Source organism: Pelophylax lessonae (assembly GCF_965119305.1).
Source record: "Pelophylax lessonae genome assembly, chromosome: 5".
In the NCBI taxonomy this organism is placed as follows: domain Eukaryota; kingdom Metazoa; phylum Chordata; class Amphibia; order Anura; family Ranidae; genus Pelophylax; species Pelophylax lessonae.
In genome coordinates this window covers 231,923,395-231,940,363 of record NC_138772.1, presented here as the reverse complement: position 1 = coordinate 231,940,363, position 16,969 = coordinate 231,923,395, and the positions used below count along the sequence as shown (strand labels likewise).

Below are 16,969 nucleotides of genomic sequence, written 5' to 3'. Positions count from 1 at the left end.
CTTTCTCTCTAGCATTTCTTAATACAAAAATGTGTTTTGCTAGCTTTATCTTTAAAAACTGCAACTTGGCATTGCTTGCTATTATTAAGCTTATGATCTACCAGAACACCCAAATCCTTCTCAACCATTGACTCATCCACATCACAGAGGTCCCTTTTTTGGGGGGAAATTTATTGAAAAGTACAAAGTGACACTTTATTCAGGTCACTGCACAGCCCCGTGGTGCATTACACTTGCTATGTAGTGACATGCAGTGCAGCACAGAGAAAAGATATACTAATAGCTTGTACATGCATTTAAAATATCAGGCGCTAAAGGGATGTGACCACATCCAGAATTTATAATGCTGCATTTTACCGCACCTCCTGGCTGTGTTGTAATGAGAATGGGGCAAAAAAAACCCATTCGTTTGCTATGTATCCTAGTGGTGACTGGGGTTGCCTATGGAAAAATACCAGTCACTGCCCTGTGTGAACAGGCCCAAACACTGCATTCCTAAAAAGTTTAAAAAGGTGTTTTCTGTACTTGCCAAAAAATTAAAAATTATGCAGCCACCACATCTAAAGATTGGTAAGGTGCAATATATTAATGTGTTGTTTCTAGGCTCAGATCTGCTTTCAGGTTCGGTTCACATTGGTGCAATGGAAGACATTGCATGTGATCCGCACCACACTGCTTTGCAAATCACATGCGATGTCTGTGCAATGCAAATTCAGCCATACAGATTGTATGGCTGAACTCGCATCGCATTCGGACCATAGTCTTGCAGGACCCTTTTTTTGGTCCACACTAGAACTGGATCGCATGGGTGTTCACACCTTTACGATCCGATTCCTGTCCGTATTGACAGTTCGCACTGCGATATGCAAACCAAGCTGGGGGTGTCATTAACTTTGTATGGACATTTCCAGCGGTTCGCATATGGCTGTGTGAACTGCCTGCGAGTTGGATGTGATGCAGGAACCTGCAGTGGATTCACAGGGTTTCCAACATCGCACCAATGTGACCTGAGCCTAAGTAATTGCAACAGCTTCTGAGTTAAAAAAAAAAAAAGAAAAAACCTACCTGCTTTCCAAAAGGATTTTAAGATTTAATTTACCATAGTTTTTTCTGTGTTTTCAGTCTGTGTTTCAACTAGGAAGACCATTAGATTGCTTCCACCAACAAACTTCTGTTATTGCTTCATCATTGTTTTTGTGTCATTTTCTTTAGGGTGGAAAAGGAAGAATTGGAGTTGTTATATCATCATATATGCACTTTACTGATGTATCTCTAGGGTGAGTTAAGAAATATTTTTATATGACTGATGTGAAACTGCATATAAAATCTGGAATTACCCAACTTCCCTTTTTATATCTTCTCAATAAATCAGAACTAAACTCTCTAAAATCATTAACTATTTTAAATACGTATGCTGCTAGCATTAGTGAATGGATTTTATTTACTTGTTTTATTTTTATTTATATTTTTGTTTATATATTTTTTTCTTGCTTTTTGATTTCTGACCTTGACCCAGAATAATGTCATACATCCCAGGTGTCTTCATGAGCACTTTTCTTTCTTTCACCAGGAGGAGGGGCGGAGGGCCTTTTTTCAGCTTGGCTAACCCACCTGCCTGCCTGGGTTAAGGGCAGATGGATAAATCATCTGCCTTTACTTAAGCTGGCTGTGACTAGAAATACAAGCAGTAGTTTTTCAGGGTGTTTTCTCTGCAAAATAAAGTATGGAGACATGTATGGATGGGTGATTTTGTGTTGTTTAGATACAGTTTAGTTCTAATTTAATTCATTGTTTTGTATAGCATATAATGAACATGTAAATAAAATCAATTCTCTTCAGCTTAAAACACTGCGTACTTGTGCCCTAATGTAACATAAAAAACATTCAATATATATGAAGGCGGAGGTCATCCAGGAGATGTTAAAGCTCAGACAGGGTGATTTTGTGGTACTTATGTCCTCAGTAGGTAAAAAACAAATGGGGAACCTTCATTGGGATTTGGTGCTGCTGTAGTGCAGAAAGAACTGGTTTAAGCTTTCAGCAATTTGTGATTGTTTAGAGATACATCTTTGTTTTAACTTTAGCATACAGGTGACATTACTAGTACACACCTTTTCACGAGCTACAACTAAGAGCGCTAAGAAAGTTTGGGCAGAGGGCATTTGCCATGGTTAATAAGGACCAATGGGTATTCACATGTTCCCTGACTAGGCTATAAACAGCCAGATTGAGGAAATATTTTCAGATGTCTGTGGGCATATGTAAATCTTATGTGTACATATGGCTTTGAATTCCTAAATAGATATTTTTAACCTAAAGTTTGCTACCCTCTGTATGGCCTTTGTCGGTTGTCACTAGGCCAAAAAGTGATGGACATTGAAACTGGTATGGTTGAAGTCTTTCAGTGGGCAACACTTGCTCCAGTGACAGCTGTGTATAAGACACTATAAATCTCTTTCATTAGTTTTGTTTTGTAGAGATTTCTAGTCACATCCTGTTGAGCCCTGGAGACGGAGTAAAAAGATGTCTCCTTACAAGCCTTTAGACAGAAAATGAAAGTATTTTTTTTGTGGCATATAAAACAAGGAAGTTTTATCATAGGTATACTAAAGAAATAGTTTAGCTAATTCTCTGTACGAAACATTTTGTTATCATTGTTTTACATAACAAAACAGGTAAACATCGATTTTATGGCAGAAGCTCAACATATTGAAGAAAATTCTGATCCTAACCGTTCACAGAAAATCATGTTAAACCAGTGGCTGCTGGTGCTCAAAATTTTTTTTTGGGGGGGGGGGGGGGCGCAAACAGAAAAATTTAATAGGCATTGCTTTGCGGCAAAAAACGCAGTAAAAAATTGCGTGACTTTGAGGTCACACAAGTGCGAAAGGGGCCTTCAGTAATCAAGGTACAAAAATATGTAGCAGAAAACAAGGTACAAAAATATTTAGCAGAAAACAAATTGGCCTAAAATGTTAAAATATTTTTATTTTGTCTAAAACTAACAGTGCTGAAATCCAAAAGAGCAGCAACTTACTTTGCCCTGCACAATGGTGGATTTTGGTGGGGTACCAGGATGTTCACATGGGGTTCCAGAGACATGGTCCAGAAACTGTCCTACCTCAACAGTGCTAAGATCCCAACAACTCACTGCCATGCCCAGGGGTAGATGTTCACATGGGGTTCCAGGAACATGGTCCAGGAACTGTCCAAAGCGAACAGTACTGAAATCTCAGCAACTCACTGCAATATACAGAGGTAGATGTTCACCTAGAGTTCCAGGGACATGGTCCAGGAAGTGCCAAAGCTAACTGCTGAAATCCCAGCAACTCACTGCCATGTAAAGGGGTAGTTGTTCACATAGGGTTCCAGGGACATGGCACAGGAACTGTCCTACCTTAACCACTTACCGCAAAGTGACGTAGGGGTACGTCGGCAGACTTTGCGGTGTTCTACTGGCATGATGCCTCTAGCTCCGGAGCCGCTCGATCGTTACCTGGGTGAGCGGGAGGGGATGTCCCTCCCGCCGCCTTCCGCGGCTTTGCCCGGGTCTCCCGTCCCACTGGGAGACTCGAGCAACCAGCCGGTGCGGGACTCAGGGAGTCCCGATCTAATCCGGAAGCGGCTTCTTTTGGGTCTCCGATGATGTAACCCGGAGGCGGCGTCCATGACGTCACGTCCGGGTTACTCTGCTGCAAAAGGCGGCAGATCTAAAAAACAACTGTATACAAAAATGCTGTTTTTGGAAGTGTAGTGGAGGGGTCTAGGGTCTTTTAGACCCTCGATCACTCCATAAAGAGTACCTGTCACTGCATATTGGTTTCGCAAGGGATGTTTACATTGCTTGTGACAGCAATAAAAGTGATCAGATTTTTTTTTTTTTTTTTAAAAACCTGTGATAAAGTTTAAAAAATAAATAAATAAATAGGGAAAAAAAAAATTTTTAGCCGCCCCCGTCACCGTTAGCTCAAGCACGAAAGAAAACGTATACGGAAGTCGAGCCGCGAATTAAATCGCTGTTCAAGCCACACATATGAGGTATCGTGTGAGCATTCGTTTAAAAAAAAGAGCTACACTCTAACTCTAAACTGGTAACTGTTAAAATTTTTTAAAGCGTCGCCTATTGAGATTTCTATTGACCGTAGTTTGTCGCCATTCCACGGGTGTGCGCAATTTTAAACCGGAACATGTTGGGTATCTATTTACTCGGGGTGACATCATCTTTCACAATATACAAAAAAATGGGCTAACTTTACCGTTTTTTTTAATGCAGTGAAATGTGATTTTTTGTAATTTTTCCAAAAAAATTGAGTTTTAAAGACCGCTGTGCAAATAGTGACAAAAAATATTGCAATGACCGCCGTTTTATTCTCCAGAGTCTTTGCTAAAAATATATATATAATGTTTGGGGGTTCTAAGTAGTTTTCTAGGAAAAAATACTGATTTTAACTTGTAAACAAAAAGTGTCAGAAATAGGCCTGGGGCTTAAGTGGTTAACAGTGCTGATATCCCAGCAACTCACTCTGCCCTGCAGAGAGGTGGATTTTCACATGGGGTTCCAGGGACATGGTCCAGGAAATGTCCAACCAAGAGTGCTTAGATCCCAGCAACTCCACACACAGGGGGTAAATGTTTACATGGTGTTCCAGGGACATGGTCCAGGAACTGGCCAACCCAGAGTGCTGAGATCCCAGCAACTCCACACACAGGGGTAATCGTTTACATAGTGTTCCAGGGACATGGTCCAGGAACTGTCCTGCCAAGAGTGCTGAAATCATAGCAACCTACTGCCATGCACAAGGATAAATGATCACATGGGGTTCCAGGGACATAGCCTAGTAACTGTCCTACCTTAACAGTGTTGAAATCCCAGCAACTCACTCTGCTATACATAGGGGTAGATTTTCACATGGGGTAGCAGAGACATGTTTAAATAACTAACACTGTGCATGGCAGTACAAGCCATCTGTTTACAGGGCTGAAAAAAACTGATAAGTGAGATGTATAATTGTCAAGTTACGGCTGTGTTGAGGATCATTGCATGCATGCCACCCCCTGCATCCCTGCATAGGGTAGAAGAGAAGGGATGGAGCTCAGAGTACACAGGGTGCAATGACTCTTCTGTTAGAATGTTTATACTGCTCTGAATATAACAGTGTCTATTTATGTCAGTAAGCAAAGATCTGTGAGGTAGGAGAATCTGAACTTATTTCCACAAATCAATATGTAGCGAATTCTTTTTAATTGATTAATTTCTTTTTAAAAGCATATATCAATCTTAGTGAGTACAGTCTACAGTAAGGAATATATATAAGAATATTTATTCACAAGACATGTATTCACAATATATGATCAAACTGGAAATGACACAAAAAGATAACTCATACATAAAATACAAACTTAAAACAATCAATGGAATAAAAAAGGGGTGATTTTATAAATCACGTAACCGCGCCTAGGACCCACAGTGCTAATTGATAATAAATACTTAGTGGTAAATAAAATTAGAAAATTGTTATTATTGAGCAGCTAGTCCTAAAACAACACGTGTTTAAAGAATGTTAACAAATGGGGAGGGGACAGCGCTCAACAAATTGATTGTTAAAAAATCTTATAAAATATATAAAATTCTCAAAAAAGTGTATAGTGCAATCCAATATATACCAAATTAATTTAATGCATCAATTCTTAGTATATCACATTCCAATAAAGTGACCGTGCTTAGTGTCAAAAGTCCATCGGAAAAAAAGTGACAATGCATAAATTCAAAAGTAAAAAACATATAAATAGTCTTTATGTGCAAAAAAGCAAGTGCAAAGATAAGTGCTTAAAAGTTCTCAAATGTCCTATCAGGAGTGCTTCCTTTGATCGTGATGAAAGGAGAAGAAAAGGAAAATCCACCACCGGATGTATAACACACTGATAATCTCTGATAACGTCACACGTAGGCTGACGAAACCGGTCGGGTCCACGCATTACGCCAACGTCACTTCCGGTTCCTTGGAACGCAGCCTGAGCGCAAACCGGCGTGCGATGCTGTACTGCTTCTCCTTGCTTAACCTGATGTAAGTGGCTCCATTTTTCTTCAATTAAACAAAGATTACATACTACACCATGGAGTTTTTTCTCTTTTTATGATCGGGGTGGTTATGGTCTGAGGAGAGGTATTGAAGGCGATTCATTGATCGAATTGAGTGGAGAGATTCATATTCAAGCTGAGGTCGGCATTCCATTCTGTTAGGATTCTGCATACAGCATACCACTTACCAATGCTAGACCCCAAGGGGCCATCTGGTAAGTGTGTTATACATCCGGTGGTGGATTTTCCTTTTCTTCTCCTTTCATCACGATCAAAGGAAGCACTCCTGATAGGACATTTGAGCACTTTTAAGCACTTATCTTTGCACTTGCTTTTTTGCACATAAAGACTATTTATATGTTTTTTACTTTTGAATTTATGCATTGTCACTTTGTTCCGATGGACTTTTGACACTAAGCACGGTCACTTTATTGGAATGTGATATACTAAGAATTGATGCATTGAATTCATTTGGTATATATTGGATTGCACTATACACTTTTTTGAGAATTTTATATATTTTATGAGATTTTTTAACAATCAATTTGTTGAGCGCTGTCCCCTCCCCTTTTGTTAACATTAAAACAATCAATGCAATGTGATGTTTAGCTCAATAATGAAAGTAAAAATAAAAGCAAGATTACCTTTTCTCCAGGTATAGCATAAACCATAAGTAAGTGTTCTATATAATCAGACCACAATTGTCTGCGAATTGCATAGCCGAAAGTCATTCCACTGCAGATGGAGCGAGAATAAGCTATGCAAAACGGAAGACTAAAATCGCAAATAATGCGCTATATCTGATATTCATAAAAATTTATAAAAACAAAAATCAGCTTTTTAGAGAAAAATCTATTATGGTTTATGCGGCTGGGATTGTAATCGTATTACCCTTAAATATGCAATATAAAACATATAAGGAAGGAAATAAACAATTGTTAATAATATCAAATAACACAGCATGGTTATATTTACCACACTTAAGATGGCTGCTAGCTTCAAATGGTCATTACCAGAGTCCTTAAGATGGATGCCTTTCCAAGATGGTGGCCAGTGAGGGAGGAGTTTCGTTTGGCTTCCCTCAAAGTTTCAGATAAATGATGGAGCAAGATGGAGTATGTCTGGATGAGTATATCGATGGATGTAGTAGTGTGTATGTTGCCAGTGTAAGGTGTGTTGTCAGTATGTAATATGTGTCTCACATCTGGGTTCTCCTTTTTATATGGTTTGAACAAAGGACTATTAAAATTACCATAAGTTAAACCCAGAGGGAGGAACATTATCCCCATTGGTTGGGATATTCTATCCATTAACTGGTGAGGTCATAGTCACGCCTCTTTAATAATTAACCCAATACTTCGGATAATAAAGTTAAATGATGATTTCTTTAAATTCAAGATTATCCACAAAACACAACATAAAACTTTGTCCATACTCTCAGTACATACATACATACATGTCCATCTATATCTCCATCACTCATCTTGGCAATTATTGGATCTGATAAACCATTTATAAAGATAATTATTAATAATACAATATATATTTATATTGGAAAATACTGAATTACCACAAGACTGCATTTAGTAGCTTGTCCAAAGGAGGCAGTGTTGTACCGTTCATTAGATTCAGCATATAAAATAATTAGAGCATATTCTTATCTGATGACCCTATTGACCTCTGCTAGTGAAAGTCCATTAATTATTTGAATTCTGCCATTACTGTCAGACATTTAGGCTAGGATTGGAAGATCTATAGCGGTCATAAAAACTTAACTACAAACTTCTCTAAAATGAGGTAATTAGTATTCACTCTTTATCTAAGTAAAATTACTATGTGCAAGAATATAAAACCAAAATGTGATATACAGATCATTTCTAAATATGTATATGCCTTACATAATATAATGACATAATTATTGGTAATATCTTCTCACACATGATAATGTATCTTTAAAAACTTATAGTTCAAATGAACCTAATGAATACACTATTGTCCATTGTTAAATACAGACAGACTAACGTCTGGACATCAGTGACTAGTATGGTGTCTGGCTAAAATCACCCTTATCTGATGAGATGTCCATGTACCACCTTTTTTATGACTACAAGAAATACAAAGATCTCTGTAGAAATTCTAGACTATCTTGTAACAGACATTTTGCAAAAGAACATATATGAACTTTCATTCACCTCCAAAACAAGATGGAAGCTGTGCTGTTCACAATCTCTATAGTCTACATGGCTTTTTAAATCCATGTTTTTTTTTTTCTATTATTTAATCACCCCAATAAACCTGACACTTCCATTCCTACAGCCATGTGATCGGTAATTATTTTTGCTCCATCCCAAACAAAGGATCATGAGTGGTACAGGAAACTTACCCCGGCTGGCTGCGCTGCTGCTACACCGAGGCTGTGCTCCTGCTGCTGCTCTTCAGAGGGATCCCCAGCACAAAGTGAATACATCCAAACACAGCTCTAACTAAGGCTGCTAAGAGAACCTACACTCACCCCCTGGAGAGGAAAGCTCTGGCCCACAACATCACACAGCGATCCTGATCACCTGTCAGTGCTCAACAGATGGGCATCATCACCCTCAGTCTCAGCACATGATCAATGAAACACTTACCTCGTGCTTCCTACAGCTTGCGGTGTGCCTGCAGGGAGGAAGAGGGAGCCCTGTGTGCTCTTCTATCTGCCTGCACCGGCAATGTGCTCCTCTATCTGCCAGCAACATCAGTGTGTAGCTGGCGACGTCAGACGCCGGTCCTGGACCAATCACAGGACAGCAATTGTGAGTGGGAGTGTTCGGACGCATCGCTCTGCGCCCCAAGGACACTCTAAAGGGCCGCCAATCAGCTTGCAAGAAACTGGCACATGATGCCAAAACACCCACCCCTCTCCATAGCCTCAGTGTGTCTAGCGCCCCGCTGCCATTAAAGGTACACTTTTTTTTTTTTTTTATGCTGATGTTACAGTGACTAGCCTTGGGGCGGCTGCGCCCCCTATTGACCAGCAATCACTGTGTTAAACTGGGATTTCTATGATAATTGGCTTTACAGTTGATTTGATATAAATAGTCAGCTCTGAATGCCGCTGAGCAGTCGACCTCCTGAGTTCAGAATGCAACAGGACAGCTGTTTAGCACAGGACCTGGAAACAAGCAAAGATCACTGGAGTAGCAGTGTTTGTTTCAGTGATTTCCAGCTTGCAGGGGGATTGACCAGGTATGGTATATGCGTAGTTACATTTGTCCAAGCTGGACAAAGATGTATCCAATTTTCCTACCTATAATTCTTCTTTAACCCCTTCACGCCGACCCAACACACATATGCGGCCTCACTGGGCAATTTTTTTTTTTTTTGTGCGGCCTGCCCTGGGGTGGGCCACACAGCGCACTCCCAGCACAGTGACCTGGGGTCTTGCCAAGACCCCCGGGTCCCATACTAACGATCGAAACCCAGAGATCTCAATTCCGGGTCATGTAAACTTTGTGGTAGCCTCTAATTGGCTACCATAGTGAATCAGTCACTGTTAAGCCTGCCCCTAGGTTTCTCTCTCTGAATAGAGAGGAAAGATACATTGTGTAAAGCGTAATTCTACTTTTGCAGTCAAATTTGAGAAAACCCCACTATGTTTGCTATGTGATGCTATTTACACAACATGTGTTGAAAAAATACTAGTGTGCTATCTTAAAATTAAAAATGTCAGATAAATATCTGAAATGAATGTATTTTGTGAAAAAAACATTAATAAATTGGAACAATAACAAAAAGTGATACTGTGTAACCATGTATAGAGAAAAAAAAGTGAAACAATTTCATATAACCATAATAAAATCCTTAAGGAAGAGCCCCATGTGCAAATAGTGAAAAGATAAAACAGTCCCAAACGTGAAGAACTGCAAGTGTGCTGTTCAAAAAACTCCTCCAAGTACTCTGTGAACCACCTCCGTGCTGATTAGTAAGTAATGGCTGCTTACCAAATACTAGCGGTCAAATAGCATGTAACAATGCTCCGCTGAATCAACCTCAAACCATAGGCAACTCCCGAGGCATACCAGCAGTCCAACCACTTATGGCTGTGCCTCACCAAAGCAAGCTCAATCAGTGGATGTTTCTCAGCCTTTCCCCTTTTTTTTTTATAAGTGGTCGCATTCCCTCTGTTCTCAGCTGCATTGAAAGCAAACACACCTTACCTAAACCCCAAAGAGAATCTGTGGGGTAATGTCAAGTGGAAGGTGAGACACCAGACTTAATAATGCAGATGACCTGAAGGCCGCTATCAAAGCAACCTGGGCTTCCCTAACACCTCAGCAGTGCCACAGGCTGATCACCTCCATGCTACGCCACATTGATGCAGTAATTCATGCAAAAGAAGCCCCCAGCAAGTATTGAGTGCATACTATACTGTACATGGATATACTTTTCAGTAAGCCAACATTTCTGTATTAACCTCAGTGGTATTCCCGAGTGTGGCTCGGGTTTAAATTTCAGTGCCATTAGCAGTAACCCTGAGCCACACTCGGGGTACCGCCAGGGAGCATTGCTGGATCCTGGTAGAGGGTACTTACCTTGTCCCCGGGATCCCACGATGTGTCCCTGCAGCATACAGTGGCCGGATCTTCCACCCGATGCTGTGAGCCCCGGCTTCCGCTTCCTGCGACGTGACGCTCGCAGGGAGGTGGAACCGGCGGCAAATTTGAAAAGTAATACACACAAACACACTGATATATTGTAATCCTATTGGATTACATTACAAAATAAAATACATTGACATTAGTTTGCCCCCCAGTGCCCTTTCCTGCAGTTTCACTGTACTAGATAGATAGATAGATAGATAGATAGATAGATAGATAGATAGATAGATAGATCGATATACACGATATAGATATATGGGGAGGGTCTGGTCTTGGGGTGAAAAGTCTGTGCATCTCTGGAAAAAGAGGTAAAATTCTCAGTTGTTAGGTACCTTTCGACCAGGTCTACTAATTTGTCTGCGGTTTCCGGACCACCATGGCTCGCCCATTTCTGCAGGGTGTTAGGAAGAGACCTAAGAAATTTGTCCATGACTACTCGCTCCAAAATTTCTGGTCCGGACAGAATTTCTGGCTGCAGCCATTTCTTAGCCAAATGGATGAGGTCATACATCTGCGACCGGGGTGGTTTCTTCAGCTGATAACTCCAACTGTGGACCCGCTGAGCATGGACATCCAAGGTTACCCCAAAACATGCCAATATTTCCACTTTTAATCGATCATAGTTTTTTGCATCTGCAAGTTCCAAGTCAAAATATGCCTTTTGGGCTTCTCCAGCTAATAGGGGGGCCACTAGTCCAGCCCACTGTTCTTTAGGCCAACTCTCTTTCTCCGCTGTTCTTTCAAACGTGGTCAGAAACATCTCAGGGTCCTCATCTGTAGTCATCTTTGGCAATAAGTGGTTTACCCGAAAAGTCGGTATGTTACTGGCCTGACTCCCAGCCTCAGTCTGCTGTCTCTGAAGCTGTTTCACAATGGCCTCCATTTGCTGCTGTTGTCTCTGTTCCAAGCCTACAATGGCCTCTCGGTGAGCTGCCATGCTCTCTTGGTGAGCCTGTTGTTGAGCTGCAATGCTCTCTTGGTGAGCCTGTTGTTCAGCTGCAATGCTCTCTTGGTGAGCCTGTTGTTGAGCTGCAAAGCTCCGCTGAAAATCCGCATTTGCCTGCTGTTGAGCTGCATTTGCCTGCTGTTGGGCTGCATTCGATATAATCAGTTGTTTCAGTATCTCCTCCATTTTGGGTTTACTTTAACTGCCCGCGGCACTCCACCATATGTGAGGGATTAGCTCAGTAGCAGGTGTGGATAACCCCTTTTGGGGGGTTCGTCACACAGGGAGATAGCCGAGGAGTGATTGAAAACAACAGTTTATGGTTTATTCTTCCAATTTCATCAAACAAGTGCATGCAGCAAAAACATCAAAAAATCAAAATAAAACACATAATAAATCCTGGCCGCTGTGGGCTTCTACCTTCTCACACACCGGAACCTACCTAAGAAGTCTTCCCAACCTACTGATGGGCAGACACTGCTGGTCCTACAGCAGACACTCAAATGTCCATTTGTGTTTTCTTTACACAGAAAAAGTTCAACACCTCACCTTTAGAAGTCTCTCATCTGACTGCTCTCCCCAGCTTACACAGCCTCAGAAGACAGCAATCAATAGACTCCCTTTGGACAAATTTATAGAGGTCTTAATTGCCTCATTCTGAACAGCTGAAAGTTTTCTCAACTTCCGTACACCTTCCTGCCTACCTCTGCAGCCGACACCTGATGGTAATTGGTGAATTGTCTGAACCAAGCAGAAATATATCTCCCGTCGGTGACAACACCCATAGATTTACCTGACTTCCTGTCACAATATATATATATATATATATATACTTTAACTTATTTATAGTTATTTATTATATTATAATTTATGATTTTGTGTTTCAAACTTTATCATACCCGAGCTGTTATAAAGAAGAACGCACAGTAAAAAAAAAAATCATCTTTAAATAGTTGGTTTGGGCTGCTCGTCCTTAAGAATTACACTAGGCAGGACACTAGGCAGGAAAAAGCTTTTACCATGCCTATGGGACAGTCCCAGGGGGTATACTTCTACTTCCTGCTATAGGCATTCAGTTTTTTTCTGCCTAGTCAGGAGTAAGCAGGTAAGAGGAAGTGGTTTCCTTCTGGGATCTCTGGTCCTAGCATTTTTTCCTTTTTAAATAGAATTTTTTCCTCCTTTTATTTTTTTCTGTTGCTGTGAGAACTACAATCAACTGCTGGGCTGGGCGACGGACTGGATATTCTAGATCCTTAAGGTCTCCCCAGTCCTGCCAGCGCGTGCGCGCAGGCCTCAGCTCCGCACTAGGTCAACCGCGACATAGCCCCATTGGACGGGGGCAGGCCTGCGAGTTAAACGTCTTGCGAGGAATCATTTGACCTGGCCTTGGCCTGAGTCACAGTGTTCCTCCTGGCCGACAGCACCCCCAATCCGGTGGAGAGGTGTTCTGTCTCGAGTGGTGCCCACCCGGTTCCACGGTATGGTAAGTAGTTGTCCCCCTCTCTCCCCCTTGCGGGCTTTGGGGTGGATGTGGGCCCCTCCCTGGGGCGGTGGGACTCCTGGGTTTCTCTCCGTCTCCCCTGCCCCTCTAGGGTCACTGTGGGTCTTCCCATGGTTGTGAGCAGGTTTTTGCCATGTGCTCTGAAGAGGGGTTTCCTTTGGGGTTTGCTGCTGACCAGTTCTATCCAGGCGCACACCTTGGGGGTTACAACAGGGTCCTGGGGGTTAGTGACCTGGGCAGGGGGGTCCAAAAGGCTTCCGGCTGTTGTGTTGGGCTGGGGTAGCCTATGGGTTCACATCCGTGGGTTTTCGCTGCGCGCGGCCGGCCCGGCCAGAAAATGTCGGCCATGGCTTTGTGCCCTACCAGCCGGAAACGATGTGGGAGGCCCCAGTGAGGGTGGCTGAAGCCACCACCCTCTGTTTGGGCATCCGCCCTCTCCCCCGTTGTCCCCAGGGCGGTCGGCTCTGGCTCGCGGCCTACTAGGCCACAGCCGAGTGGGCGCCTCCTTGGGGGGGCGGCCCCTGTGAGTGTCCTGTAGCCATCCGCCTTCCCTTGGATGGGATCTGTGTGGCTGGGCCTCCACCAAAATTTAGGCTGCGGCCTATTAGGCCATGCGACCAGGTTGGCGCCCTCCTTGGGGGGGGGGGGCGCTGTGGAGGTGGTCACATTTTTTATGACAGCATGCCGCCGTTATTGCGTAGGGCACTTGCCCTTTTAGTGCTGCACACTGTCTGTGGATCTTGCCTGCAAGTCCGTGTCATGGTGGGCGGCCCCCTTTGAGGGGGCCATTTATTTTCATGCAGGCCTCTACGGAGGGGCTCGGAGGGCGACCCCCGTTTTTTTGTTTTTTTTGCAGGGTCCAGTAGGTGGTTCATTTGTGGGACCTGACTCCCTTGCGGGATCCCTTGTGGGATCGCAGTTGGTGACCCTCACCTCCTGTTTTGTGTCTATAAAAACAGTGGGGTTGTCCAAAATGCACTCATCTTGGTTATGCAGTGTCCTTCAGAGGACTCCCTGCTTGCAATTGGGCGGTCCCATCTATAATGAACTCGCCGGTTTCCAGGTTGCCTGAATCTACCTTATGCCTGGTTGTTGAGCTCCCCACCTTTTACAGTCCTGGCTGATAGAAGAGCGAAGGCTCCGGCCCACCATATGTTCTTTGTGGCTGGTACGGCACTTAGGTCGGTGTTTACTTTTGCCCTGGTGTCTCAAACGAGTGGGCTAAACTCTTACGCCGGGACCTGGAGGGGGAGCAACTTTCCCTGCCTTTGCGGAGCTGGTGGACCGGTTAGTCCAGGGGCTACAGCTGTTTTCTTTTTTTTTTTTTTCCCCTGTAAACCCTCTTTTGCTGTGGCTTCCTTATTCTTAGGCTGTATGTATCAGCAGCGTTTTTTCAGCGTGTTGTTTTGCTGAAATGCTGGTCTGCTGACCAGACTCCTTAGAAGGCCTTATCTGATATCCCTTTGTGGGGATCACCTGTTTGGAGCGGCCCTGAATGACAATGTTAAGGATTTACCCCTGATTTACCCGTCTATCACAGTATCGCGCTATGTTGGACCTTTTCTTTTTTCTCATGTTAAACCGTAATGGCATATCTGTGAATCCTTTATAGTCGTGTTACAGTTGAACTTTATGAACTTTTTATTATATAGAAGGGTGATTGATTGCCCTGTTCATCCATTCATTATTTTAGTGCTGCAATTTATTTATTTATTACTTTGATTAATTTAGAAGGGTGCTTATTCTATTAATTGCATGCTGCTTTTCTATACTGTGTGCGCTGATTTCTCCTACTTTTTATTACTGATACACATAACCTACCCAAGTTAAACTGGATGGACTATTGTCTTTATTCAACCTTACCAACTATGTAACTATGATATTCACATTTTTTGGGGATTTAGAACAATATATAGTAGGTGATATATAGTAGGTGTTATTGCAATTTGACTGCTTAAGTGGACATGCACCGTATGATTCTTAGCTGGTTCCTCAGATTGAAAAATCTGTGGAGCGGGGTAGAAAATTTTCTGCTGAAATTGAATGCATCCAGGTGAATGCAATCGATGTTCAGGTATTTTTGGAACTGGCGGGGCCATATATCAAAATACCAGGGCACGCCAGATTTGCCCTCCCATACTGTATAGCTGTAGATTCCTGGTGGCTCTTCGTGATTTGTTATAGAATTTATTTTTCATAAGCTCATGTAGTTATCATTTATTTGTATTTTTTTTTCATCAGGGCTGACCAAGCTCTTGATCGCTTTGCAATGAAGAAATTTTTTGATGATAAGGTGTCAGTATTGATGCAACCTTCCCAGAAAAGGTAGGTTCTTTATATACAAGGGCATACACATTTATCCTGTATGTATACTGAATTGAAAAAGATACAGTTTGGCACTAAAGGTAATAAGATATCAGCTGTTGCCACATAAAGTATATATCAAGCTCCAACCTTTTTCTTTATTTATGGTTGGGGAAGTGTTGAAATCCCTCTCAGGTTTGTAATTGCTGTCCGTTTCCCTCTCTGATTATTCATTTAACAAATGTCCCTGGGACACAAGATAACGAGAAAACCAACATTTTACAAGTGTTAAAATAGAAGGGGATACATTGCAATTAGAACATCTGTTTCAGTGATGACTTATAGGGGACTTCCTCTCATTTTGGGATGATTTAGTCTCACTTCCTGGTGTTTTAGAACCAGGAAGTGAGATGTTCCTGAAAGAAAAAAAAAACAAAACAAAACACTTGATAGTGATTTTTTTTCCCCCAAAGATTTTAACCATTTACTATACTTTTCTGAAATTTAAAAAAAAAAAAAAAAAATGTTGGTTTTAGATGTACTTGTTTTTTTTTTATTGCATAAATGTGATTTGTTGCAAATGTGGTACGTTCTGAAGTGGTGCAATTACTTTTTGGGCCTTTGAGTCTTTTTTGGGGTTATTGCATACTAACTAATGAAAGAGTAAATTGGTATACATTCCATCCACACTTGTGTTTCTTATATACAGCTGCATAAATCCTCAATAGATTTATGAACCTACAGTTAGTTGTGGTTAACGTGCATGTAATCCCTGGTTTTATTTGTTCAATAAACTGACATTTACTATGATTCACTGCCTGCTGGTTCTCCTTGACACTATATTACTATTCCTGTGACCGGTCCATTTCTGGTGCTAAATTCCTTTCCATCACATCCTATGCTTGGGACTGGCAGCACAGGGATTGGTTCTTTTCGTCATTTAGTGTCTTCCTGGTTATTTCCTCCACAGGGGGTCTTGATTTTTAGCGCCTGGACTTTTTTTTATATATCCTAAACATGATAATGTCCTCTGTGGTCACTCCTGCACTGGATGATGTATATAATAGACAAGGGTCCAGAAAAGTTATCAAGTAATCCAATGCCAGAAGAGAGTGGACTCAACAAAGATTTGTTCAAATATGGGGTCCCATGCACAGCACCCCAGGAGTGTTCCAATATTCCAATAGCAGCAGGGAGAGGAGGAAGGTAGTAAAATGGGATAGGTGAGAGGAGGGGAGATAAGGCAAGACATGGAGGATCAAAAGGGGGCAGGACGAAAGCCGCAGGCATGGTGCAGAGCATAGTCATACATTCTTGATGTGGGCTGTATCTGAAACATTGTAAAAAGTAGAAATGCATGTTGGGGGATGGGATATACTTGTAGTTTCATTTTTATAGGGTGTCAGAGATGCCACTGTAGTATAGTATGAACGTTTCTAAACTTCTTAATGCCAGGCTAAACATAAGGTGAAAAGGTAAGTATTTTCTAAAGGCTAAAC

The 16,969-nt window shown here is 41.9% G+C and overlaps 1 protein-coding gene across 1 annotated transcript in view; it reads left to right on the top strand.

Annotated features, from left to right (window-relative positions):
• TNS3 (tensin 3) overlaps positions 1-16,969 on the top strand; it is a 504,601-nt gene that overhangs the window by 125,292 nt on the left and 362,340 nt on the right. The window contains exons 5-6 of the mRNA XM_082257842.1: positions 1,213-1,277; positions 15,408-15,491. Coding sequence (XP_082113968.1) covers positions 1,213-1,277; positions 15,408-15,491 — 149 coding nt within the window. The remainder of the gene's footprint in view (positions 1-1,212; positions 1,278-15,407; positions 15,492-16,969) is intronic.